Here is a 26,469-nt window from a genome sequence, read left to right on the forward strand (position 1 = left end):
ATCCCGCAGGAGCTGGGGAAGCTGTTTCCAGGTTAAAGTGACTTTTATTGCAGCAAAATTATCTTTTTATAACAACATAGGATCAAATGCCTGCTTCCCCTCAGCTCTATGTTTCAGCTCATTGTTTGCTGGCTTGTAGCAGGAAGCTGTTTGTTATGACAATGCTGTAATATTCTGCTCATGAGGTAGTGAAGACCACAGCACAGCTAAAACTGTGCATGTTGTTGCTGTCTGCTTCAAAGGTGACAGAATTTCCTAGTTTTGTTCGCAACTTGTTTCAAAAATAATGAGTGCATGTTGAACTAATTAATAAACATGCAGAATACTCAACTTTCTTGATTTCTCTGCTTTCAGCTTAGCATTAATGAAGTGGGGATTCAGAAAGCTCTTCTGAACTGGGCCCAGAGACGCCAGCCTGAAGGTACGTTACACACAACTCAACATTATTAGAATATGTTGTTCACACTGACTAATTGTTGGGCAAAGAAATCATCTGTTTCCACACTGATCACAGTCTCATCAAACATGATCCCATATTGTTTCACAGATTTTTTTAAACATCACATGTTGATGACTCGTCCGTCTGTCTGACTGTCCATCTGTCCGTCCGTCTGTCCGTCTGTCTGTCGGTCTGTCCGTCTGTCCGTCCCTCCAGCAGCAGCTTGTAACACTGTCGAGCAGCAGCAGGAGGAAGAAGCAGAGGTTTGCCCGACAGCTCCCCCCTCCTCCTCCCCCTTCTCCCCTTTATTTCTTCCCAGCACCTCGAGCATCCAGATGCCTAGCTCACCGCTCACCCCGGGGACCCCCGTCACCCCCTCGGCCCCCGCCCCCATGGAGGGACCAGGGAGCTCGGAGTGTGTGGTCTGCATGGAAACCGGGGTAAAGAAACGCCTTCGTAGTCTTATTAATAATCAATACTGCAACGGAAAGCTGCTTCTTTGTAAAACTTGTAGGTGTAATGTTTTTATGACTCTAAATGTCCCGATGTGAAGCACCGGTGTGTCCCGAGGTTCTGACCCAGGTCCGGTTGTGTTTGTACCGGCTACTTTCATCAGCAGCCGGCTGATCGCTGTCACAAATACAAACCAAACAAAGCAGTCTACATCCAATTATAAAGAAAGATACAGGTGTTGAAGCTTCACAGGCTGTTGGTTCCGGTAGATATCGTCCACTAACATACAGACACATACACATGGGGATTTGTGCACATGTAATTACTTTATTATCATTTCCATCTTCATTCTAAACCTCCTTTAACAAACTGCAGTTAACTACATGCTTCTTGGCTTCGGCAGTAACTGCAGGTTATTACTGAAGGTAGCTGGACACGTTCCAGCTCTACAACACATTTACACTTTCTGAAGGGGACATTATTTCAAAAGTCCACGTCGGATAAATGTCTTTAAATCTACTTAGATCACAGATTGAATACGTCCCGGCAGAACTTCCCTAAGAATAAACCGTCTTTGAATATTTGTATCATTATCAAAGCAATATAATAGTAACTGTGTTCATATCGATGGGTTTATTGTAAAGAGGAAGTGCTAATAGCTAATTTGATGCTAATTTGCTAAATGCTATCAAATACAGTGTAGGCTGATAGAAGAGGGCGCTGTCTCCATGGCAACACGATACTCCCTGTAATAACAGTGATGTTGAACACACGTGTGCTCTGATCCAGACGACTGACCGTGTCCTGTGTCGTCCTCTGCAGTCTCGGGTCATCTTCCTGCCGTGCGGTCACGTGTGCTGCTGTCAGGTCTGCGCCGACGCTCTGCAGAACTGCCCTCTGTGCCGAGCCGCCATATGTCAGCGCGTACGCCTCTACCACAACTAGCAGCCGCCGCACCGCCCTGCTGCTCCGTCACTGACCACCACTTCAACTGTCTGTCATTGTGTGCATGATCATACAGCTGCTGTGAGTAAACTTTGTTGTTTAGAGGAAAAGCTTTTAGCAGGTTTTTAGTGCTGAGCCACTCCTGTTTCAACCAAACATTCAGCTTTTAGTATTTTGTTGTTTGTTTTTTGAATTCTATCATTTTATAAAATGTATTAAGAGCCGAGTGGATGACGCTCTCTGGTGGAAGACTGTTTTTTTTTTGCCTTACTATACCTTCTCAATGGATGTGTGCCTTCTCTCTCTTATTTTAACAATTTGTCTGTGCTGTCAGCCAAAGTAACAGGAGCTCAGCATTCATAGGATTTCATTAGAAAGCAGTCTTTGGATTGTTCCAGCTTTTTTCAGTCATTGCTGGTTGCCATCACTTTCTTTGTTGCTTTTCAATCCATTTTACAACTCGTCTACCAGAAGCTCCCTCCCCTTCTTCCCCAGGTCGGTCCGGGCCGAATGCAATCACGCATCAAGTCTTTGATGAGTCTAAATTATATAACGGAGCAGATGAAGACGATTTAAGGTGAAACAAAGTTCTGACAAACCGTGCTGCTGGTGCTGGAGGTGATCACACTTTATGCACCTTGTGAGCACAATTACAGCTGAAATAATGAGCAACATAAAGGGCAGCTCCAATAAATCTTCCACATCAAGTTTAGCTTTAGTTGGATGTTCAACTCGGCATGTCACTTTCTTAACTTGTTTACTCAATGGGCAATTTTTTTTTTTTTTTTAAAGACGTTAAAAACGACCTCATAGTTTATACCGCATGATTCTACAAACAAACAAAAAAGCTTTTTAAAAAGTTATTTTTATCTATTTACGTCTTGCATCTGGCACGTCTCGTGCACGTTTTTTGAGAACCACCACGCTGGATGAAAATTATCGCAGTCAATGTTGCTATTTCCAGTGCGACCTGATGGTGGCAGCGTTGTGTCTCTAACGATGCCTCAACCCAGACAACGATGCAGAACTGTCTGTTTGGTTTTCTGTCACAGTAACATGACCCGCTGCAGGTGGCCACAGCTTTAGTTCAGATTGGCAGATTTTATGAGCCGATATTGGCCATCAAAGACATATCAGGATGTATCGGTAGATTTCCAGGAGCTTGGGAAGACAGTAGGTCACACTAACGTGCTCTCTAAAACGTTGACCTAAATTGAGCTGCTGTGGCCTGAAGAGAAGTAAAGAGGTGCCACAGCTCCTGAAAGCTCATAGATGTTCTAAAAGTCTTTGGTTTGTGTGGAATTAGCACCGCTTCAGCTGAAAACATCCCATGTAAACACACCTGGAGACACCTCATCTGTCACCCTCAGAGCAGTGGAGCAGCGAGCAGCTTCATGCAAAAACCACGAGCACATGAGTGCGATCAATAAGTGTGAACGGTTGGTTGCTCCTCTAACTTTGACACGTCTTTGTTTGCCCCGTTCCTCCGGCTTTATGAAACAACAAGTACTTTACAACAAGAAGCTTCTTTAAACATCTGATAATAAAGCAGGACCCACTTTATGTCCTCATCACTGCAGGTGGTTTTGTGCTTGAATGGTGCACATATTTTCTAAATTCACCAAACAAAGTCAGTTAATCAAAAGACTATAAAGTTTTTGCCCGTCTACTTTGGGACCCCTGGACACCTCGTGGATGTCCGGCCTCACATGTCACCATAGTTTCTTTTCTATTTGTCTCTTGACATCATTATTATAATAGCCACACTGTCCAAATTGCTGTTGACTGTGTATGCATATATATGAACTAACAACACCCCACCTGTCTGCAGCCGTCACTAATGCTCTTATACTCGAACTAAGTGCTCTTAACTTTTCAGCATGTTTCAGGAAATATATTTACTAACTGTTAAATGTTGTGTGTAAGAGCTTCCACTTCATTGTAAAAGATGACATATCATCAGATGATGTTGTATAAAATACACGTCTTTTTCCTGTGGTCAGTGTGAGAGCTGTTTTTGTTGCTGGAGAGATGCACTGCTTTTATAACAGGCAGCAAATGCACATTTTGAGAATTGAACGTTGAAAATGAGTAACGATATCACAACACAAATCTACATTTCCAATGTATAGTCAGACACCTGCTATCTGTCGACGGATTAAACTGGCTTGTGCAGTAATTTTTAATTTTTCATGGCATTTGCAGGAATCTGTTGATAGGATGTTGCAATAATTCCATCTTTCCTTAATAAGTCAGCAGGAAATGCATTATAATGTTGGTGGAAGAAGTCTTCAGATTGTTAAGTAAAAGTAGCAAGACAATAATGTAAAAACAATAAAAAATATAAATACTTGCACATGATTAATTTGTGAAACTGATGCATTTTTAATTTTTAACCTGTTGAAGTGGAGCTCATGTCACCGATTTAGTTCCCAGTTTTGTAGTTCAGTCCGGTAGTTCCTGAAGTGAGTCCTCATGAGGAAGGGGTTGTGAAATAATTGAGTAGACAAAAATAAATAGATACATAAAAGTTCAGCTAAACTAATTTGTATTTGTGTTTTAGACATAAATATATATATTAAGCCTCAAAAGTTCATTCAATTTAACCTTTTGAGAAGTTTGGCAAATGTTTGACATCAGGAGGCTGCTGAAGGCGGAAAGTTTCTCTGTGCTGCTTCAGTTTAAAAAGCATCTGACGGGATTTTACGAACAAAGAATGGACTTTCTGCGTGTCCAGCATATTAACTTTTAAAACACTGTATACTGTACTTGTTTTTTAGAGCGCATTTTCACGGTTTGATCATTTCCGATTTTCCTTGGAGGACTTGAATGCCGCGTCAGTGCGCCAGCCAATCACAGCGCGTAACGGACTTGCCGTAAATTGTGGCGTTGACGGTCGGCATGAGGATCTGTCACCGGCGACCAGCGGAGTCGGTGCTCTGTTATTATCGTTCAAGGGAACTGGTGACAACAGCAGCGGTAAGTTGACCGATTCTTTGGCTTTTTGGTTTCATATGCGAGTTAAATACAAGCAAACAGGACTGACCTTATTCCCGAGGCATTCAGTTAGCAAGTCGGCTAGCAGCTAGCCACTCAGTCATGTACCACAGGTGATGTCAAATGTTTAGTTTTTAGTCGTTAGTTCACTCAAACATCTGCAACTGGAATATTTACTGAACAAGGTCCAGATTATTGTGTCTCTGGGAAACAAACGTCAACAGTAGTCTGGAAACTCTTATCAGATTCCTGTTTTGGTCTGTCGGTGAGTCGTAATGTATGACCTTATATGGGTGCCCACTTCCGGTTGTGTAAATCCCATGAAGGTACATAACTGACGTTATATTGACACCTTTATTCTTGTTTTTTTTTTTTTAATATTTACAAACAGGACCACTGTCAGAGTCTGATCTTCTGTGATCAGATATATTTAGGAGCAGGAGAAACACTTTGATCCATTCTGATTTGGAGGGAGGAAGCCAAGAGGCCACAGATTTGATTATTGAACTGGAACGTGAAACTCATAGTGCTGAGTCATTATAAGATGAAGCCTGGATCCTGGTTTTGGTAAAACTAAAATTTTCCTTTTGAAAATATACTTTTTTTCGCAGCTTTATGTACCAATCGGGTAACAGTGAAATGATGAATTACATAAAACAATCTATTTAAATCTAGTATTAAGTTATGAACTGAGCCGACATCTTGCAGTGTCTGATATGCATCACTGAAGAGGTCACTTATGAAATATATTGCATCATGTTACAAATTGACTTTTTGTAATATTTATCATTAATCCTAGTTAAGACTAAAAATTAACTTGTCAAGTCTCAACAGTCAACAGCCAATCAGCTTGTAGCAAAGTCAAGCTGATCAGCTGTCCCAGTTTTGGACAGAAGAAAGAGAGGATGACCTCATCACTTTATCTGAGGGACAGCTGTGTCTGTATGACACAAGCAACTCACCATCACTATCATTATTCATACTTTAAGACGCTACAAATTGTAGTCAGCTACGACAAATCCTGACAAAAGCCAGCATTTAAAAGAGACTCGTTTCTATGGCAACGTTACACAGTCTTGTCTAGTTGCGTTGGTATAAACTGTCTCCGCCTGCACATAGACTACGTATATGACACATAGTTGACCTTTCTGAGTCCCTTTCTGGGAAGAGAACAGGTTTCTGTTCATAAAATAATTCAGATTTATAATATAACGTCAATTTCAACACCATCAAACAAAAGCTACAGAAAATATATTTCCCATTTTCAATGACATTGCAACATATCAGTAACTTGCACTGTAAAAAAAATCTATGTAACAAAAGAGTTTAGTCTTTTAATACATTTTTCAACAGTGAAGTTTAGTCTCTGCAACTGAAAACACAACATGAATGTTAAAGCTCATATATACTTACTTGCCATTTCCTCTGGATTTATTTCTTTTCTGGTATTTATTTGAACTATTCCAAGTCCACCTGAAATAATGCTGCATTTTTATTGTGTTTTTGTTCAGTCATGATGCCAAATCCTGCGGTGCTGGTTCTGTACGGGAGCCAGACGGGTACCGCTCAGGACACGGCGCAGAGGATCCGGCGGCAGGCGCAGAGACGGCGTCTGCAGGCGCGAGTGTTGCCGCTGGACAGCTACAACGTGGTGAGCCGGCTCTCCTTACTGACATCTGTTCTTAAAGTCTGCAGCCAGCACAACAGAAGGCTTTAAATTTAAATGTCAAATTTAGCTGATGCTGTTTCTCGCTGTCATTCGATCAGCCACCACTTCTTCTCTGTTCGTCTCAATTTTGCACAAATTGGGACACACTAATGTAAAAAATGCCACATTCTGTTACAGCTAATAAAAGTAAAAAAAAAAAAAGGTATAATGTATGAAGCTATTTCTGTGTTTTTATTATGCAAGCAAAAAAAAAAAAAACATTTTGAAAGCAAATTTCTCGCATTGCAATTAAAAATCAAGCTTGTAAGTAAAAATATATAAACTGAGAATTAAATTATTTGCGTTGCAGACAAATGTGCTTTTACAGTTTTGGTAGTTTTGGTCACAGAATTAAGAAGTTTGCTTATAAAACGAGACTTTTATAGTCTTTCTTTTATATAATTACATTTTCCATCATACCACTTGTTTTATCTCCAAATCTCTAAATTTATTTTTCTTGGAAACTCCCAGACACACCCAGAGATAAACATGTGTAAAATGTATATATATGTTGTTTTAAGATTTGAATCTGGATGAGGTCAGAGTTCATACTGTCTCCCCCCCTCCCCTTTGTGTTTTCCAGCTAAAGTCATCTGCAGGCATTTGTTTGCAAAAAATAAAATAGGCAGAAATAAAAACCTTCTTCAGCGAGTTTTTAAAAGAGACCACACGCATGCGATGTGTTCAAGAGCAGCTTCTGAATCCACTTTGTTTCTGTTCTGGAGATGCATTTCTAAGAGGTGAATAAACCGTCACTCACATGAGTGTTTTTACTCCCATTAAACAGGCTGATCTGATCTCCGAGTCTCTGGTTGTGTTTGTGTGCTCCACCACTGGCCAAGGAGACCCTCCGGACAACATGAAGGTGACACTTTATCAAGGAGAAGCAAGAATAGTTTACTAAGATATAATAAACTGCAGTTAGTAGAGCAGATCAGCTGGTGAGTGATCTTCAGCCTGAAGAGAAAGAAAACTACAGCGTAACAAGAATATTTGTGTTTTCTTTCTTCTCAGAACTTCTGGAGGTTTCTCTTTAAGAAGTCTTTACCTGTCGGGTCTCTGAGTCGACTGGACTGTGCCATCCTGGGCCTGGGGGACTCCTCCTATCCCAAGTCAGTCCTTCACACTTCTACAGTACATATTAAAAATGTCTCATGCTTTCTGTAAAAGTGTAAAAAGCATCAACTACTTTATGCCGAAGGTTCAATTTTGTGGCGAAGAAGCTCCAGAAGCGTCTGGTGCAGCTTGGCGCCAGCGTGCTGCTGCCTGCCGGGCTGGCAGACGATCAGCATGAGCTCGGGTAGGAAACCACAATTCATCACAACCATAATGCTCGGAAGCTTTTAGATCATTTCACGTATTTTTTTTTATCGTATTTTCTACAAAACTTAAACGTATATTTACTCATCAAATGCTAATTTTATGCAGAATTGAAGGCCAACGTTTCAGCTTGTGCCGTCATCAGTAGCCAAAATGACTTCATATAGAGTTTCGTACATCAAACCAGGCCTCCTATTGGACGGTTCCATCCTCCCATTGGACCGTTCCCTCCTCTTATTGGACGGTTCCCTCCTCTTATTGGACCGTTCCCTCCTCCCATTGGACCGTTCCCTCCTCCCATTGGGCCGTTCCCTCCTCTTATTGGATGGTTCCATCCTCCCATTGGACGGTTCCCTCCTCCCATTGGACCGTTCCCTCCTCTTATTGGACCGTTCCATCCTCCCATTGGACGGTTCCCTCCTCCCATTGGGCCGTTCCCTCCTCCCGTTCCCTCCTCCCATTGGGCCGTTCCCTCCTCCCGTTCCCTCCTCCCATTGGACCGTTCCCTCCTCCCATTGGACCGTTCCCTCGTCCCATTGGACCGCTCCCTCGTCCCATTGGACCGTTCCCTCCTCCTGTGTGTCTCAGGTCCAAACACTGTGGCACCATCACTTCAATTTAAACCTCTAACTAAAACTACACGTACATCTTTAAGAGAACGGGTCGTTTTCACCTCTCGAGCCAATCGGTGTGAAAGCAAAATACATTTTTTATCATTTATATTTTTTAGTGTTCTGCGCTGTAACTGCTGCTTGTTTGTCAAAAACCGTATTGAAGGATCGTCTCTTTAAAACTAGATTTACTGATCTAGAACATCAGAAATGGAAGCCATGATTAGGACGGAGGTGAGGTCACAGTGACCTTGACCTTTGACCCCATAAAATCTAACTTAGTTCATCCTCGGGACCAAGTTGAATGTGTGTGTGTGTGTGTGTGTGTGTGTGTGTGTGTGTGTGTGTGTGTGTGTGTGTGTGTGTGTGTGTGTGTGTGTGTGTGTGCCCGACAGGTCCGACGCTGTGATCGACCCGTGGCTCTCGGTGTTTTGGGAGAAAGCGTTGGCTCTGTGTCCTTCTTTAGCCGATGTGGTCCCGCTGAGAGAAGACGAACCGTGAGTGTCCCCCGTCTCACTTTGTGGGGGAACATTTGTGACCTTTAACCCCGTGACTGGCTTTCGTATTTGTGTTTTTTTGTGGCAGACTTCCTCCAATGTACTCGTTCCACTTCCTGGATGAGGCCACAGAGCAGACCGATGACAGGCGGAAGATTCCCAGCGAGCGGACCGGAGCCTTCGCTGCCAGACTGGTGTCCAACAGGAGGCTGACGGATCCGTCCCACTACCAGGATGTGAGACACATCGAGTTCGACATCACCGGATCCGACATCCAGTGAGTGATAACGAGCCCTTCTGGACCGGGATGAAATGCAGATCTTCTTCAAGCTGCAGAATAACAACTTTCTACATAAAAATCCACCGTGTCATAAAGTTTCATGTTCACAGTTTGTTGTCAGATCGACACTAAATTTCAGGAGCAGCTCTGAATTCAGCCCTGAAGCTGTGATAGAAGAAGAGTGAAGTGTTTCCACACGCAGCAGGAGCCTTTTCTTTCCCTTTTAAAGGAGTGTCAGCCTTCTCGGTGTGAAAGCGTCAAGTTATGATGTCGCTGTGCAGATTTGCTGCCGGTGACGTGGTGATGATGCGTCCGCGTAACGCGCCGGAGGACGTTCAGCTCTTCTGTCAGCTGATGAGGTTGAACCCAGAGGCCCGGTTCACTCTCACAGCCACCGACAGCACCGCAGGTAGCTGTGTGTGTGTGTGTGTGTGTGTGTGTGTGTGTGTGTGTGTGTGTGTGTGTGTGTGTGTGTGTGTGTGTGTGTGTGTGTGTGTGTGTGTGTGAGACTAAACTACTTAAACCCGGTCTAAGTCCTCCACTTGAACGCAGGACGGTGGAGTTGTAATAACCTCGATCATGTGACTGTGGTCATTGATTAGAGTTTGGATCTAACCTCTGACAGCTTCACATCCAGGATGAGTTCAACATGAATCTTCTTCCTGCTAGAAGGCAAACAGCTTCTCTTTTGCACACAAGCTCAATACCTTGATACCCATTATTTTGCAGATGTTAAGTTTAATTTGAGGAGGTGTTTGTCCAAATGATGAGGCCTTGGCTCCACCCCTCCGTGTTGAACGTGCCCAAGTAGGTTATCGCGTCTCTTTTAGGTCATCTAACATCCAACTGGGCCTCCAAACGAGGGTTAGAAGACAAACTGAAGCAACATGAAAAATGGTCCATAAAATATATAAAATATATTTCTTTTGGAGAATATTTTTGTCATCTGGAAGTGCAGCTTTGGGATAATGAAGCTATTTCAGGCTCAACCAGATTGAATGAAGTCTTGTTTGTGAGCACTAATAGCAGATTATTTGAGAGACAGTAGTTTGTCATCACAATGTATATTTCCATAAATTTAGGAATCACTTTCCTGAGACTTACAAACTTATTAATACAATAATTTACTAATTGCCTGCTGGCGTCCCATTTCCTTAGTTTAAGATTTTAAAGTTGTACGCCGTAGCCACTACCAGTAGAGGGCGCTCCTCAACAGAAGAACAGGCCACAGGAGGAGAGATGGACCGAACTCGGGTTCACCCCAAAAATATGGGCCTGTTTCTCTATGTTCAGGAACTGCGTGCTGATTGGTGCTGAGCAGAGTGGATGGTGGGTTTTTAGAGGTGATGATTGTGGTGAGCCTCATACAAACAGGGAAGTTGTTCATAAAGCCAAAACAATGAGCTAAAAGAGTCTAAACAGGACTGCAGAGTCACTGTGAGCGACTTCTTTCACATGACACCGTATTAAAAACACAGATCAGTGCAGCTTCGTAGCAGACCGTCACTTTAAGAACGACCAAGCTTTACTTGTCTTCTTGTCAGGTCCAGCCAGACTTCCTCAGCTGTGCACTGTGCGCCACCTGGTGGAGAACTACCTGGATGTCGCCGCCGTGCCTCGCCGCTCCTTCTTCGAGCTGCTGTCTACGTTCGCCACCAACGAGCTGGAGCGGGAGAAGCTGGCGGAGTTCAGCTCGGCGGCCGGCCAGGACGAGCTGCACGGCTACTGCAACCGGCCGAGACGCACCGCACTGGAGGTGAAGGGTCAGGGGTCAGGGGTCAGGGGTTAGAGCTGCTGCTGGGCTGCAAGGAAACCTGTGGCAGGTTCTAGAATTCTGCCTCCCAAGTTTTCCAATGAAAAGCTTGTTTTTAATTTAATTCTTACTTTAGTCTGAGTTTTTGTTCATTAGGCAACCCTGCTGGGAAGGGATCTATGTTACTTTTAAGTTTGACTTTGTTTTCTTGTTTACATTATTGTGTGTGTGTGTGTGTGTGTGTGTGTGGGGGGGTTAATGCCTGTATTGATAATGGAAGCAGATATACAGGCAGCAAATGGGATAAGAAGAGGAGGGAGACATGTTATATAACAAAGTTAAGGTGTGAAATATATAAAGCAGCGTTTGAAAATGTGTATTGTGTTGCAGGTCCTGGCAGACTTCCCTCACACCACAGCAGAGCTCCAAGCCGACTACCTCCTGGATCTGTTCCCGGAGATCCAGCCTCGCTCCTTCTCTATCGCCTCTTCTCTCGAGGTAGCTCCTCTTTCATAACAGCTATTTAACTTGCTATTATATAAAAGAATGATATTATATAGTGTAAAGAAGCCATCTCTCCACAGGCTCACCCACACAGGCTTCACATCCTGGTCGCTGTGGTCCAGTACAAAACCAAGATGCATAAACCACGAAGAGGTCTCTGTTCCACCTGGTTGGCCTCCTTAGACCCAACACAAGGTGCTTCACCTCAACATATGAAATGTGTTCTGGTTGGTTGGACTGTGTGGACATGAAATATACTAACACACTAGAACACTAACTAATGTTTGCAGGAGTGATGTCAGACACTCGTGTCAGCAGTTTGAGTCGTGCAGGTTTTATAAACTAAAACATAAAAACAGATGATTTTAGGGAGGTGGACTGTAAATGTGTGCAGGGAAGGTGTCGGTGCCTCTATGGGTGAAGAAGGGAAGTCTGAAGTTCCCCACGCAGAAGGACACCCCGGTGATCATGGTGGGACCGGGAACCGGCGTGGCCCCCTTCAGGTCGGCTCTACAAGAGAGGATCGCTGCAGGAAGAACAGGTGAGATGTTGGTCTCCTCCGTCGTCTCCTCATCCTCTCAGTCCTGATGGCACACGTTTGATGGCCTCCCTGCTCTGCAGCCAACGTCCTGTTCTTCGGCTGCCGCTCCGAGTCCAAAGATTTCTACTTCAGGTGTGAGTGGGAGGAGATGATGGAGGCCGGACAGCTGCTCCTCTTCACGGCCTTCTCCAGAGACCAGGTGAGGAACACCACGTTACACAAACACAACCACACACCATCGATACACACAAACAAACACCAGTACTGAAAGCCCCGTTTCCAAAGAGTCGGGACGTTGTGTAAAATGTGAATAACGACAGAATGCAGCGATCTGCAGATCACGTAAACGCATATTTAGTCAAAAACAGACCAAAGACGACATATCGAACGTTAAAACGGAGACATTGATTGTTTTATGAAAAATATCTGCTCATTTTGAGTTTGATGCCAGCAAATATTTATTATACTTCAAAAATGATCTGATTGAAGTGATTCGATTTTGGCGGTCAAAGGTCAAAGGTCGCTGCGACCTCACGTCTTTTCAGTTCTTGTGAACACGACATCAGGAACCCCTCGAGGGACCTCCTTCAAATTTTGGCACAAATGGTCCAGTTGGACAAATTGGATGAACTGAACAGACTTTAGCGATCACAGGTCGAAGGTCGAGATCACCGTGACCTCACAACACAATCCCAACTTGTGTGGTCAGTGGAGGCGTTACAACCGCTCGGTGGTAAATCTAGTTGTCTCAGAAATGAACTTTGGTATTGGATTTCTTTTCTTTGACTCCCGGTCTTTAACTCCTTTTTTCACCAGCTCACAGAGTCAGAACAAACCAGGTGAAGCTCTCTGGTTGAATCCATATCCGTATCTGACCAATCAGCAGAGAGCGATTCATGTAGATACTCTACGGTGTTTGTAACCTGTCGTAAAAATTCTTCCTTTATTTCTTGTTCCTGACCAACATTTTCCTGCTCAGACTAAAACCAGGTTTGATTACTGTCACTGCCTTCATGAAGCCCAGACAGTCATGTGATAATGAATCGGCTCCATGTGTGTCTGCAGGAGGAGAAGATGTACGTGCAGCACCGTGTGAAGGAGAACGCTGAGCTCCTCTGGGACCTGATCGCCAATAAAAGAGCCTGTTTTTACATCGCTGGGTGAGTCTCCTTCATCTCCACCTGCTGGTATCGTTCAGTGGTTCCTCCCTTTCATCGTCTCAGTAGTCGTCACCGAGTCTTTTCTGTTTCAACATCATGTCTGTTTTCCAGTCAAACATTTAGGGAAAAGTTATTATTCTTTCTCGATGAGACAAAACTGCTGTTGTTGGAATATCTGTTTTAAATATGGACTCTTGACCTGATTAGCCTAGCTTAGCATAAGAATAACATTTGATCTCAAAACTGGGTTTTGGTCCAATGACAGCAAACCTTTGTGATGACAAGAAAGCAGCACACAGTTTTTACGTGTTTACATTTAAACAATTCATAAAATGTTGGTATGGGGCCAGACGTCCCGAGGACAGGAGCTGTGAATGTTTGTTTTGTGCCCCCATGCAGCAACGCCAAACAGATGCCAGCCAGCGTGTGCGACGCTCTGAAGGAGGTGTTCCAGCAGGAGGGAGGCGTGTCGGCCGAGGAGGCCGAGGAGATGCTGGAGGTCATGGAGAGGACGGGCCGCTTCCAGAGCGAGACCTGGTCCTGATCCCCGAGGCCTCAACCCGTCACTCCTCACGGCTCCCTTCAGCTCCCTTCAACTGCCTTCAGCTCCCTTCAGCTCCCTTCAACTGCCTTCAGCTCCCTTCAGCTCCCTTCAACTGCCTTCAGCTCCCTTCAGCTCCCTTCAACTGCCTTCAGCTCCCTTCAGCTCCCTTCAACTGCCTTCAGCTCCCTTCAGCTCCCTTCAGCTCCCTTCAACTGCCTTCAGCTCCCTTCAGCTCCCTTCAGCTCCCTTCAGCTGCCTTCAGCTGCCTTCAGCTCCCTTCAACTGCCTTCAGCTCCCTTCAGCTCCCTTCAGCTCCCCTTCAGCTCCCTTCAGCTCCCTTCAGCTGCCTTCAGCTCCCTTCAACTGCCTTCAGCTCCCCTTCAGCTCCCTTCAGCTCCCTTCAACTGCCTTCAGCTCCCTTCAGCTCCCTTCAGCTCCTTCAGCTCCTTCAGCTCCTTCAGCTGCCTTCAGCTGCCTTCAGCTCCCTTCAGCTCCCTTCAGCTCCCCTTCAGCTCCCTTCAGCTGCCTTCAGCCCTTCAGCTCCCTTCAACTGCCTTCAGCTCCCTTCAGCTCCCTTCAGCTCCCTTCAGCCCCTTCAGCTCCCTTCAGCTCCTTCAGCTCCCTTCAGCCCTTCAGCTTCAGCCCCTTCAGCTGCTCAACCCTTCAGCTCCCCTTCAGCTCCCTTCAGCTCCCTTCAGCTCCCCTTCAGCTCCCTTCAGCTCCCTTCAGCTCCCCTTCAGCTCCCTTCAGCTCCCCTTCAGCTCCCCTTCAGCTCCCTTCAACTGCCTTCAGCTCCCTTCAGCTCCCTTCAGCTCCCTTCAACTGCCTTCAGCTCCCTTCGGCTCCCTTCAGCTGCCTTCAGCTCCCTTCAGCTCCCCTTCAGCTCCCTTCAGCTCCCTTCAGCTCCCCTTCAGCTCCCTTCAGCTCCCTTCAGCTCCCCTTCAGCTCCCTTCAGCTCCCCTTCAGCTCCCCTTCAGCTCCCTTCAACTGCCTTCAGCTCCCTTCAGCTCCCTTCAGCTCCCCTTCAGCTCCCTTCAGCTCCCTTCAACTCCCTTCAGCTCCCTTCAGCTCCCTTCAACTGCCTTCGGCTCCCTTCAGCTCCCTTCAGCTCCCTTCAGCTGCCTTCGGCTCCCTTCGGCTCCCTTCAACTGCCTTCAGCTCCCTTCAACTGCCTTCAGCTCCCTTCAGCTCCCCTTCAGCTCCCTTCATCTGCCTTCAGCTCCCCTTCAGCTCCCTTCAACTGCCTTCAGCTCCCTTCAGCTCCCTTCAGCTGCCTTCGGCTCCCTTCGGCTCCCTTCAGCTCCCTTCAGCTCCCTTCAGCTCCCTTCAACTGCCTTCAGCTCCCTTCAGCTCCCCTTCAGCTCCCTTCAACTGCCTTCAGCTCCCTTCAGCTCCCCTTCAGCTCCCTTCAACTGCCTTCAGCTCCCCTTCAACTGCCTTCAGCTCCCTTCAGCTCCCCTTCAGCTCCCTTCAGCTCCCTTCAACTGCCTTCAGCTCCCTTCAGCTCCCCTTCAACTGCCTTCAGCTCCCCTTCAGCTCCCTTCAACTGCCTTCAGCTCCCCTTCAGCTCCCTTCAGCTCCCTTCAGCTCCAACAGTATAAAACAGTATGTCATAATATATGTGAAAACTTCCATCCTGCTCAGAGAAATCTTTTTGTTTGTTTGCTCTGAAACAAACGGTCGTCATATTTCTCTCCATTAAAACCTTCATATCAAACAAAATGACCTTTTTACTGAAGCGATCTCCAAAAGCTCTACAAACGGCCTCCTGTTCAACCTGCAGCCTTTTTACCTGGAGTGACATGTTGTGTTCTCCACATTCAAATCTAGAATTAATCAACATGCAAGTAAAAGAATCTGAAGTGCTGTGACAGCAGTGTTGTCATAACGAGCCCTTTAATCATGTGTTGTGTTGTAGATGTGGAAGATCAGCAGCGTTTCTGAATCCTGTTTGTGACAAAAGTGAGCGAAACTGAGGAAAGCTGCTGTGATGATTCCTGATGAAGCAGATCGACGTGGATGAGATGTTCAGGAACCTGTTTCCACTCAGTCAGCTTTCAACAAAGAAACAACACGTCTGTTTATGGATGATGGAGAACTTGATTTGTCTCCATTTTTGTAATTGTGCCTTTGTGTATTTTTTTTCTCTGTTTAAATGTTACTTACCACTTAATGTATAATAAACTATGAAGAGACCTTTAAGATTTGTGACTAATATCTGCATTTGGTTTGTAGTGCTGACATGATGTTTCCCATCATGTGTCTTTCCCTGCTCCCATGTGCTGGGTGACAGTTCATTGGTCCATACTGGTCATGTGACCAACACATTATTTGTAGATGCCCTGATGAAGGCCTCAGAGGCTGAAACGCGTTAGCAGGAGTTTTTACTGTGATTGAACATCCATGACTGATTAAAGGCTTTTTAATTAATCACCCTCTGGAGTGCCTCAGATTTCTTTGTTTTCAACTCGGTCTGAGTTCACTTGTTTGTTTCCTTTATCCTTTAGCTTCCCTGAGGTAAACAAGTCCAACGAACAGCACTGCTTCGTCGCCGATGCATCCGGCGTCCACTAGGGGGCGCTAGTCCATGTGAGGCTCTTTACTCCAAACTAGGTTACACACAGCTCCCATCTCGGGAGGATCACTTCTGACAGAACTGTTCACTGATGCTTTCATGTCTGCCTGCTGTGGTTAAAGGGCTGCGACTAATGAACACATTTTCATATTGTTTATTAAACGGGTGTTTCGCATATTAATTGACAGATAAGAATGTCTTAAAATAACAAAAATGTCCCAAAATTGGTGTGTTAGTTCAAACCCACAAATATTCACTTTACAACAATATAAAAGCAGGAAGTCTTCCTTCTGCAGAAGCTGAATGAAGCACAAAGTTGATTTTTTTTTTAATGGATTCGTTGACAATCGGTTGAAGGTCCGTTAAACCTGAACACGGTTGATGGAAACGTTCTGTTCAATCAAAGTCGTGTGATGTTTGTGGGTCATTAAGAAATATTTATCAGAGCGATCAGAAAGTGTCGCTGCAGTTCGTAGTCCGGTGATGAGTCGGTACTAGAGACCCCAGGAATGAGGAGCTGCAGCTGAAGCACTGGTGACATCACAAACATACTGCTGGCTAGAGAAGCTCCTCCCCCTCAGGCCTCTATCTGAGAGCCAGAGTGTGGACCTGGTAGATCTCCTTGGGGAAGTTCATCTGTTGCTCCTCATGGACGATGCGGAGTCCCGCTCTGTCCACCAGGCTGTGGACGATCTTCAGATCGCGGCACACGCTGCTGTCCACCTCGTCCGGCACCACGCCCTCGTACGACACGTTGTCCTTGATGACGATGAGGCCGTTGGGTCGGAGGCCTTTCTGGCAGCGTCGCAGGAACTCCACCAGGTGGTCGTCTGTCAGGTGGCCTGAACGGGACGAAAAGGAGGGAAGAAGTTTGGATGTGGAGTTTGACTTTGATCCTCAGTGAAGCTCTGAACACGTTTGAAGAAGCTCAAAGATTAAAGTACAGGACGAGCAATTAATGTGCACCGATATCTGTACAAACACAAAGTCAGTGTGAGATCATTTCTATTTAAATGAAATGTATTTTTAATCAGCGAAGTGCCAGCTGAACACATCTACGGGCCACGTCACTGAAAACATGCCGTTCCTTTTCTAAATAAGCCGGCGACACAACGATCCGTTCAAAACAGGGAATCACAGTTCGGATTCTTCTAAAAATGCACAAACATTAACGGTTTGTTTTTTATGCAACAAGACACAGAAGTAATCTTGTAATAAATCACATTTGATTCTTGAATCTATGGAAATAGACAGTATGATGATAATATAGTGCATCTCAAAGAATCTGCTATTAATGCTCACAAACAGGACTTCATTCAATACGTTTGAACCAGAAATAGATTCATCCCAAAATATTCTGGAAAAAGATCTATTTGTTTATTTTCTGGACCATCTTCATGTTGTGTTTCTCCAGGTTGTCTTCTAACCCTCCGGAGGACCAGACCAACACCTCCATCTAATCTTCCTCTTCTTTTGACTCACACCGACTTTAAAGATGAAGACCACCGACTGGCAGATTAATCACTTGGTGTTTTTGTCTTCTGTAAAGTATGAGTAGTGATTTGTCTGCGGTCTCTGATATGTCTCCTGATGTGAGACTCCGTCCAGCTCAAAGTCTCTGATAGGTCTCCTGATGTGAGACTCCGTCCAGCTCAAAGTCTCTGATAGGTCTCCTGATGGGAGACTCCGTCCAGCTCAAAGCGTTCAGGATGCTTGAAGTGAACTCGGTCGTCAAGACACAAAAACACCAACAGCACATTTCTTGTTCTCGTTTCGTCGGTCATAACGACGTCCTTCGCGACTCACCGATGACCCACTGGATCCAGATCACGTCGTAGCGTCCGCTTTCCGGCACAAAGTCCTGCAGGCCGCGGCAGAAGTAGTTGCCCACCCTGCCGCCCTCCTCCTCCAGGTACGCCTTGGCTTTGTCCAGGAACTCCTGCGTGACGTCCACCAGGTCCACGGTTCTGAACAGAGGCAGCAGCAGACGCTTGGTGATCCTCCCGATGCCGGCGCCACAGTCCAGAGCGACGCCCGAGCCCGTCTTCTCCTCGCCGTCCTGCAGAGACAACAAACCGTTGACCGCTGACAGCAGAGCAGGAAAGAAAGGCTGTGAAGCCACTCATATTCAAGATTCATATAAGTATTAATACTCTGTTACTAATAATATTCAGATTAATATAAGTATTAATACTCTGTTGCTAATAATATTCAAGATTCATATAAGTATTAATACTCTGTTACTAATAATATTCAGATTAATATAAGTATTAATACTCTGTTGCTAATAATATTCAAGATTCATATAAGTATTAATACTCTGTTACTAATAATATTCAGATTAATATAAGTATTAATACTGTTACTAATAATATTCAAGGTTCATATAAGTATTAATACTCTGTTACTAATAATATTCAGATTAATATAAGTATTAATACTGTTACTAATAATATTCAAGATTCATATAAGTATTAATACTCTGTTGCTAATAATATTCAGATCCATATAAGTATTAATACAGTTACTAATAATATTCAGATTAATATAAGTATTAATACTCTGTTACTAATCATATTCAGATTAATACAAGTATTAATACTGTTACTAATAATATTCAGATTAATACAAGTATTAATAATGTTACTAATAATATTCAAGATTCATAAAAGTATTAATACTCTGTTACTGATAATATTCAGATTAATATAAGTATTAATACTGTTACTAATAATATCCAGATTCATATAAGTATTAATACTCTGTTACTAATAATATTCAGATTAATACAAGTATTAATACTCTGTTACTAATGACATTCAGATTAATATAAGTATTAATACTCTGTTACTAATAATATTCAGATTAATATAAGTAGTAATACTGTTACTAATAATATTCAAGATTCATATAAGTATTAATACTGTTACTAATAATGTTCAGATTAATATAAATATTAATACTCTGTTACTAATAATATTCAAGATTCATATAAGTATTAATACTCTGTTACTAATAATATTCATATTAATATAAGTATTAATACTGTTACTAATAATATTCAAGATTCATATAAGTATTAATACTCTGTTACTAATAATATTCAGATTAATATAAGTATTAATACTCTGTTGCTAATAATATTCAGATTCATATAAGTATTAATACTTGGTTACTAATAATATTCAGATTCATATAAGTATTAATACTCTGTTACTAATAATATTCAGATTAATATAAGTAGTAATACTGTTACTAATAATATTCAAGATTCATATAAGTGTTAATACTATGTTGCTAATAATATTCAGATTAATATAAGTATTAATGCTGTTACTAATAATATCCAGATTCATATAAGTATTAATACTTGGTTACTAATAATATTCAGATTAATATAAGTATTAATACTCTGTTATTAATAATATTCAGATTAATACAAGTATTAATACTCTGTTACTAATTATATTCAGATTCATATAAGTATTAATACTCTGTTACTAATAATATTCAGATTAGTATAAGTAGTAATACTGTTACTAATAATATTCGAGATTCATATAAGTATTAATACTCTGTTACTAATAATATTCATATTAATATAAGTATTAATACTGTTACTAATAATATTCAAGATTCATAAAAGTATTAATACTCTGTTACTGATCATATTCAGATTAATATAAGTATTAATACTCTGTTACTAATAATATTCAGATTAATATAAGTAGTAATACTGTTACTAATAATATTCAAGATTCATATAAGTGTTAATACTCTGTTGCTAATAATATTCAGATTAATATAAGTATTAATGCTGTTACTAATAATATCCAGATTCATATAAGTATTAATACTTGGTTACTAATAATATTCAGATTAATATAAGTATTAATACTCTGTTACTAATAATATTCAGATTAATATAAGTAGTAATACTGTTACTAATAATATTCAAGATTCATATAAGTATTAATGCTCTGTTACTAATAATGTTCAGATTAATATAAACTCTGTACTTAATATTCAAGATTCATATAAGTATTAATACTCTGTTACTAATAATATTCATATTAATATAAGTATTAATACTGTTACTAATAATTATTCAATACAGATTAATATAAATATTAATACTGTTACTAATATTCAAGGTTCATATAAGTATTAATACTCTGTTACTAATAATATTCAGATTAATATAAATATTCTAATAATATTCAGATTCATATAAGTATTAATACTCTGTTACTAATAATATTCAGATTAATATAAGTATTAATACAGTTACTAATAATATTCAGATTAATATAAGTATTAATACTCTGTTACTAATCATATTCAGATTAATACAAGTATTAATACTCTGTTGCTAATAATATTCAAGATTCATATAATTATTAATACTCTGTTACTAATCATATTCAGATTAATACAAGTATTAATACTGTTACTAATAATATTCAAGATTCATAAAAGTATTAATACTCTGTTACTGATCATATTCAGATTAATATAAGTATTAATACTCTGTTACTAATAATATTCAGATTAATATAAGTAGTAATACTGTTACTAATAATATTCAAGATTCATATAAGTGTTAATACTCTGTTGCTAATAATATTCAGATTAATATAAGTATTAATGCTGTTACTAATAATATTCATATTAATATAAGTATTAATACTGTTACATATAAGTATTAATAATATTCAGATTAATATAAGATTAATATAAGTATTAATAGTATTAATACTGTTACTAATAATATTCAGATTAATATAAGTATTAATGCTGTTACTAATAATATTCAGATTAATATAAGTATTAATACTCTGGTACTAATAATATTCAGATTAAGTTGTTTTACAGTCATTGTTTTCAAAGCCACAAGTCTTCAGTCTTAGCAGCGAAGGTCCAAACCAACACCAACAAGTCAAAGTCCACGTCCTAAACTTGCAATTTGACATTTTACAATACTACAGAAGAAACGTTCTTACGGTCAAATTACAGATATAACTCGTGTTTTTGAAATTCTTTTACTACTTTAAAGGAAATCTTAGATTTACAAGCAATATGTTGAGGTGTGTTGTTCAACTTCATCGTGTTGGCTGACAGAACGTCAGTCAGAAGGTAAAGAACGGATTCCAGTGAGCCGACATGTCAAACATGTATTCTAGATTTTTAATGTGACGTAAATCTATCATTTAAGTTCTGTGACATCACACATAGAAGGTCAGTCCAACCCTGGAACTCGTGACGTCACCTTGAAGGTCTGAAACTGGTTGAAATGCAGATGAAGTGTCTGCAGTCGATATTCTATTCAGTCTGCTCAAAGCTAAACGTGTCGCTGCATCGTACGTTGTTCTGAGAGCCTCTTACACCGAGGAACTTCTGCAGGAAGGCTTTGGATCCGTTGATGTCGATGCTGGAGATGCTGCCGTAGCCTCCCAGCATGCCGTCCACCGTGGGGGACACCTCCCTCCAGTAGTCCTCAGCGTTGGAGTAGAAGCTGGCTTGGTTTCCTGCGATGTCCCCCATCCTGTCACAGGTCCACAACAACATGTTGGCTGGCATCAGCACATGTTCTAGGGGTCTACATGTTCTAGGGGTCTACATGTTCTGATAGGTCCACATGTTCAAGGGGTCTACATGTTCTAGGGGTCCACATGTTCTAGGGGTCCACATGTTCTAGGGGTCCACATGTTCTAGGGGTCTACATGTTCTAGGGGTCTACATGTTCTAGGGGTCCACATGTTCTTGGGGTCCACATGTTCTAGGGGTCTACATGTTCTAGGGGTCCACATGTTCTAGGGGTCCACATGTTCTAGGGGTCCACATGTTCTAGGGGTCTACATGTTCTAGGGGTCCACATGTTCTTGGGGTCCACATGTTCTAGGAGTCTACATGTTCTAGGGGTCCACATGTTGTTGGGGTCCACATGTTCTAGGGGTCTACATGTTCTAGGACAGAAACCAACTACAGGCTTCCTTTTAAAGAAACGGTGTGCAGCTTTGATTTGACGCTCCACAGCAGGAACCGCTTCAATCTAAATATCTCTACGGGATAATTAGGTGAGAACGAACACGGTTGGAGACGTGAGTTTATCTGGTTGACGTCACCACATGAATCATATTCAGGAGACTGTCCTACGGCGGCCATTGTTCTGGCTCTGGACGTCATCTTTCATATCGTATCTTAAATAAAATCCATATTGTAATATTGCGACATGTGGACGGGATGATGTCTTCATGTTATACTGTAGAACTTACAGCTCCATGTGGAGGAGTTACCGACGGAGAGACGGAAAGACAGAAAGGCAGACGGAAAGACAGAAAGATGGAAAGACAGATAGACGGAAAGACAGACAGACGGAAAGACAGATAGACGGAAAGGCAGACGGAAAGACAGAAAGATGGAAAGACAGATAGACGGAAAGACAGACAGACGGAAAGACAGAAAGACAGACAGACGGAAAGACAGAAAGGCAGACAGAAAGACAGAAAGATGGAAAGACAGACAGACGGCAGGTTTTAGTGGATATTTGAAAACAAACTTTTAGTTTATGCGACATATAAAACTATTAAACACTTACTTGGTGGAATTTGAAGTTCTTGACTTTAAAAATAAAATAATTTTCTGTATTTTGCCAGGTTTTCAAGAACATTATTATTGCAGAAATACCCTAAAATATCATATGATTTCGGGGCCCTGATACTGTATGTGTGAACTGTTACTGTGGACATACTTCTGATGTCCCACTTAAAGATGACATCATGTCCAGATTGGAGCTCATGTTAGAGACATCGGACACACTGCACACAATCTGGGAGCTTCAAACAGAAAATCTCTAAATTCATTTCATCCTGTTTTTACAGCTCAGGAATATTTTAAACCATTAAAACCTTTTTTCTGGAGTTGATCTTGAAAAGGTGATCTATGTCTTTAATGTCTCTGACCTTCATTATTGTCATAAATCTATGACCTTTCTGGAGCTCAGCCAGAATGCAGATGCCATCACATGACTTCTGACCTCGTCCCGCCTCAGCTTCATGCACTGGCTGCAGTATCATATTTTATGGACCGATTGTAAATCCTTATATGATTTCATATTTGGGATTTTCAGCAACAATTCCTGCATTAGTCTGACATGACTTTCTTAATATAATATTATATCTAAATATTATTATATATATATGCTTTGTTTTTTCATTTCATTATGATTATATCTTGCTTTCCTTTGTCTGTTTTTATTTTGTGAAGAACGTTGTCCCTGTGTTTGGACACTGCTACATACAGTAAATAAAGTTTAATATCATTGTTATCAATTGTTTTTGTTAACAGTAAAACAAAAACAATCTGGAAGACGTAATACATTTCATAATTTCGTGTTTCATGTTTATTCTGCCTATTACAAAAAACCCTCTTTGTATTAAATATGTTGTTGATGCTTTTCAGAAGACGTATTGTCTCATACGAGCCGTCGTCCACCTGTTCACCAACCTCAGTTCAACTGTCATTAAGGAGCTTTGATCCATATCGATGCTCCGGAGAGTCGTTGTCTTTTAAATGAATAGGAGGTCTATCATCTGCTTGGTATGTAAGGTGAACACACACACACACACACACACACACACACACACACACACACACACACACACACACACACACACACACACACACTTTTGGGAGTAGGTCAGCTGTCAGGGTCTATCTCCTGACCTCCACCAGGGTCCATCTCCTGACCTCCACTAGGGTCTATCTCCTGACCTCCACCAGGGTCCATCTCCTGACCTCCACCAGGGTCTATCTCCTGACCTCCACCACGGTCCATCTCCTGACCTCCACCAGGGTCCATCTCCTGACCTCCACTAGGGTCTATCTCCTGACCTCCACCACGGTCCATCTCCTGACCTCCACCAGGGTCTATCTCCTGACCTCCACTGACCTCCACCAGAGTCTATCTCCTGACCTCCACTAGGGTCCATCTCCTGACCTCCACTAGGGTCCATCTCCTGACCTCCACTAGGGTCTATCTCCTGACCTCCACCAGGGTCCATCTCCTGACCTCCACCAGGGTCCATCTCCTGACCTCCACCACGGTCTATCTCCTGACCTCCACTGACCTCCACCAGAGTCTATCTCCTGACCTCCACCAGGGTCCATCTCCTGACCTCCACCACGGTCCATCTCCTGACCTCCACCAGGGTCCATCTCCTGACCTCCACTAGGGTCTATCTCCTGACCTGCACTAGGGTCTATCTCCTGACCTCCACCAGGGTCTATCTCCTGACCTCCACTGACCTCCACCAGGGTCTATCTCTAGACCTCCACCAGGGTCCATCTCCTGACCTCCACTGACCTCCACCAGGGTGCATCTCCTGACCTCCACCAGGGTCTATCTCCTGACCTCCACTAGGGTCTATCTCCTGACCTCCACTGACCTCCACCAGGGTCTATCTCCTGACCTCCACCAGGGTCTTTCTCCTGACCTCCACTATGGTCTATCTCCTGACCTCCACTAGGGTCTATCTCCTGACCTCCACCAGGGTCCATCTCCTGACCTCCACTGACCTCCACCAGGGTCTATCTCCTGACCTCCACCAGGGTCTATCTCCTGACCTCCACTGACCTCCACCAGGGTCTATCTCCTGACCTCAGGGTCTATCTGACCTCCCTGACCTCCACCAGGGTCTATCTCCTGACCTCCACTGACCTCCACCTCCACTGACCTCCACCAGGGTCTATCTCCTGACCTCCACTAGGGTCTATCTCCTGACCTCCTGACCTCCACCAGGGTCTATCTCCTGACCTCCACCAGGGTCTATCTCCTGACCTATCTCCTGACCTCCACCAGGGTCCATCTCCTGACCCAGGGTCTATCTCCTGACCTCCACCAGGGTCTATCTCCTGACCTCCACCAGGGTCCATCTCCTGACCTCCACCAGGGTCCATCTCCTGACCTCCACCAGGGTCCATCTCCTGACCTCCACCAGGGTCCACCAGGGTCTATCTCCTCCACCAGGGACCTCCACCAGGGTCCATCTCCTGACCTCTGACCTGACCTCCACCAGGGTCTATCTCCTGACCTCCAGCAGGGTCCATCTCCTGACCTCCACCAGGGTCTATCTCCTAACCTCCACCAGGGTCCATCTCCTGACCTCCACCAGGGTCCATCTCCTAACCTCCACTAGGGTCCATCTCCTGACCTCCACCAGGGTCTATCTCCTGACCTCCACCAGGGTCTATCTCCTGACCTCCACCAGGGTCCATCTCCTGACCTCCACCAGGGTCTATCTCCTGACCTCCACCAGGGTCTATCTCCTGACCTCCACCAGGGTCCATCTCCTGACCTCCACCAGGGTCCATCTCCTAACCTCCACCAGGGTCTATCTCCTGACCTCCACTGACCTCCACCAGGGTCCTATTAAAGTCCAAAGAACGACAGTGACGTCATGAGCTCTTAATGCACGTGGTATGTTGTCACAGAGTTGAGTATTTAATGACACCTTCATTATGAGACATTTATCCAACTTTAAAACCAGCTAATAGCAGAGAACTACTTGTTATATATATGAAAACCTTTACACATGTTGTATGCACCACAACGTCCGTTTAAAACCGCCAACCCCCGTTTGAATGTCCGTTACCGTGTAACTAACCTGCACGTGCTAACGTGAATGCTGTGCTTTTAGCCAACTAGCTCTTTAGCTCCCGACAGCGCTGTGAAACACCGACTCGGATTTATAAAGTTCATTAACGCGATTGTTGTGAATAACACCGACCTCGTCTTGCGGCGGTGCCCGGTCCAACTTCCCCCGTTACCCCTCGTAAAGCCGGTCCCGGTGTCTGAGCTTGTGTTTTCTATTTGAGACCATCTCCGAATAGGCTGTACGTCACCTCCATGTGACTTGGTGCTACATTAGATCGGCGGGACGGACTCGGCCTGTAACTGGTTGTTAAAATTAATACTCAACGTCATTGGTTCGGGAGTACTTGACTGGCAGTAAATAACCAATCACATCACCGGAGACTTTAGCCGCAAGAGTTTAGCGCATGCGCACCTCCAGCTGCTCCAATCCAGCACCACAACCTTTCCTTATTTGGTTCATGGGAGAGGAAGTAGCGACGCCCCCTGC

The 26,469-nt window shown here is 43.1% G+C and overlaps 3 protein-coding genes and 1 long non-coding RNA gene across 10 annotated transcripts in view; 2 read left to right on the plus strand and 2 right to left on the minus strand.

Moving 5' to 3' along the window:
• The window catches only part of lrsam1 (leucine rich repeat and sterile alpha motif containing 1), an 18,011-nt gene extending 14,176 nt beyond the window's left edge, over window positions 1-3,835 (plus strand). The window contains exons 22-24 of one of the 2 annotated variants that reach the window (XM_069721953.1): window positions 355-421; window positions 656-879; window positions 1,715-3,835. In XM_069721953.1, coding sequence (XP_069578054.1) covers window positions 355-421; window positions 656-879; window positions 1,715-1,837 — 414 coding nt within the window. In that variant the 3' untranslated portion in view covers window positions 1,838-3,835. The remainder of the gene's footprint in view (window positions 1-354; window positions 422-655; window positions 880-1,714) is intronic. The other variant, XM_069721954.1, reaches the window with a different exon arrangement.
• ndor1 (NADPH dependent diflavin oxidoreductase 1) lies at window positions 1,870-16,182 on the plus strand. Its single transcript, XM_069721956.1, has 17 exons — window positions 1,870-1,918; window positions 4,660-4,816; window positions 6,346-6,485; window positions 7,330-7,407; window positions 7,557-7,654; window positions 7,744-7,842; window positions 8,869-8,970; window positions 9,059-9,247; window positions 9,532-9,659; window positions 10,795-11,006; window positions 11,394-11,501; window positions 11,588-11,702; window positions 11,902-12,048; window positions 12,129-12,247; window positions 13,114-13,208; window positions 13,608-13,777; window positions 14,413-16,182. Exons 3-16 carry the CDS (start codon window positions 6,348-6,350, stop codon window positions 13,750-13,752), a joined length of 1,773 nt encoding a protein of 590 aa, XP_069578057.1. The 5' UTR covers window positions 1,870-1,918; window positions 4,660-4,816; window positions 6,346-6,347; the 3' UTR covers window positions 13,753-13,777; window positions 14,413-16,182.
• Window positions 16,183-16,465: 283 nt separating this feature from the next.
• ntmt1 (N-terminal Xaa-Pro-Lys N-methyltransferase 1) lies at window positions 16,466-24,081 on the minus strand. Of its 2 annotated transcripts, none has more exons than XM_069721962.1 (3): window positions 21,692-24,081; window positions 18,134-18,386; window positions 16,466-17,169 (listed from the first exon to the last, which is right to left on the minus strand). In XM_069721962.1, exons 1-3 carry the CDS (start codon window positions 21,905-21,907, stop codon window positions 16,913-16,915), a joined length of 726 nt encoding a protein of 241 aa, XP_069578063.1. In that variant the 5' UTR covers window positions 21,908-24,081; the 3' UTR covers window positions 16,466-16,912. The 2 variants fall into 2 exon arrangements, with proteins under 2 accessions (XP_069578063.1, XP_069578064.1); XM_069721963.1 differs by having other exon boundaries at window positions 21,713-24,075.
• A 24-nt stretch (window positions 24,082-24,105) lies between these two features.
• Window positions 24,106-24,983, minus strand: LOC138634805 (uncharacterized). 5 transcript variants are annotated; one of them, XR_011312026.1, is made up of 4 exons: window positions 24,847-24,983; window positions 24,625-24,798; window positions 24,529-24,576; window positions 24,106-24,456 (listed from the first exon to the last, which is right to left on the minus strand). It is a non-coding gene; the product is annotated as an uncharacterized lncRNA (long non-coding RNA). The 5 variants fall into 5 exon arrangements; XR_011312027.1 differs by lacking the exon at window positions 24,529-24,576 and having other exon boundaries at window positions 24,106-24,220; window positions 24,447-24,504; window positions 24,601-24,798; XR_011312025.1 differs by having other exon boundaries at window positions 24,106-24,552.
• Between the last annotated feature and the right edge of the window lie 1,486 nt (window positions 24,984-26,469).

Source organism: Brachyistius frenatus, unplaced genomic scaffold, assembly GCF_029030835.1.
Source record: "Brachyistius frenatus isolate BFR_SWC_R1_liver_20210118 unplaced genomic scaffold, ASM2903083v1 Contig_279, whole genome shotgun sequence".
Classification (NCBI taxonomy): Eukaryota; Metazoa; Chordata; class Actinopteri; family Embiotocidae; genus Brachyistius; species Brachyistius frenatus.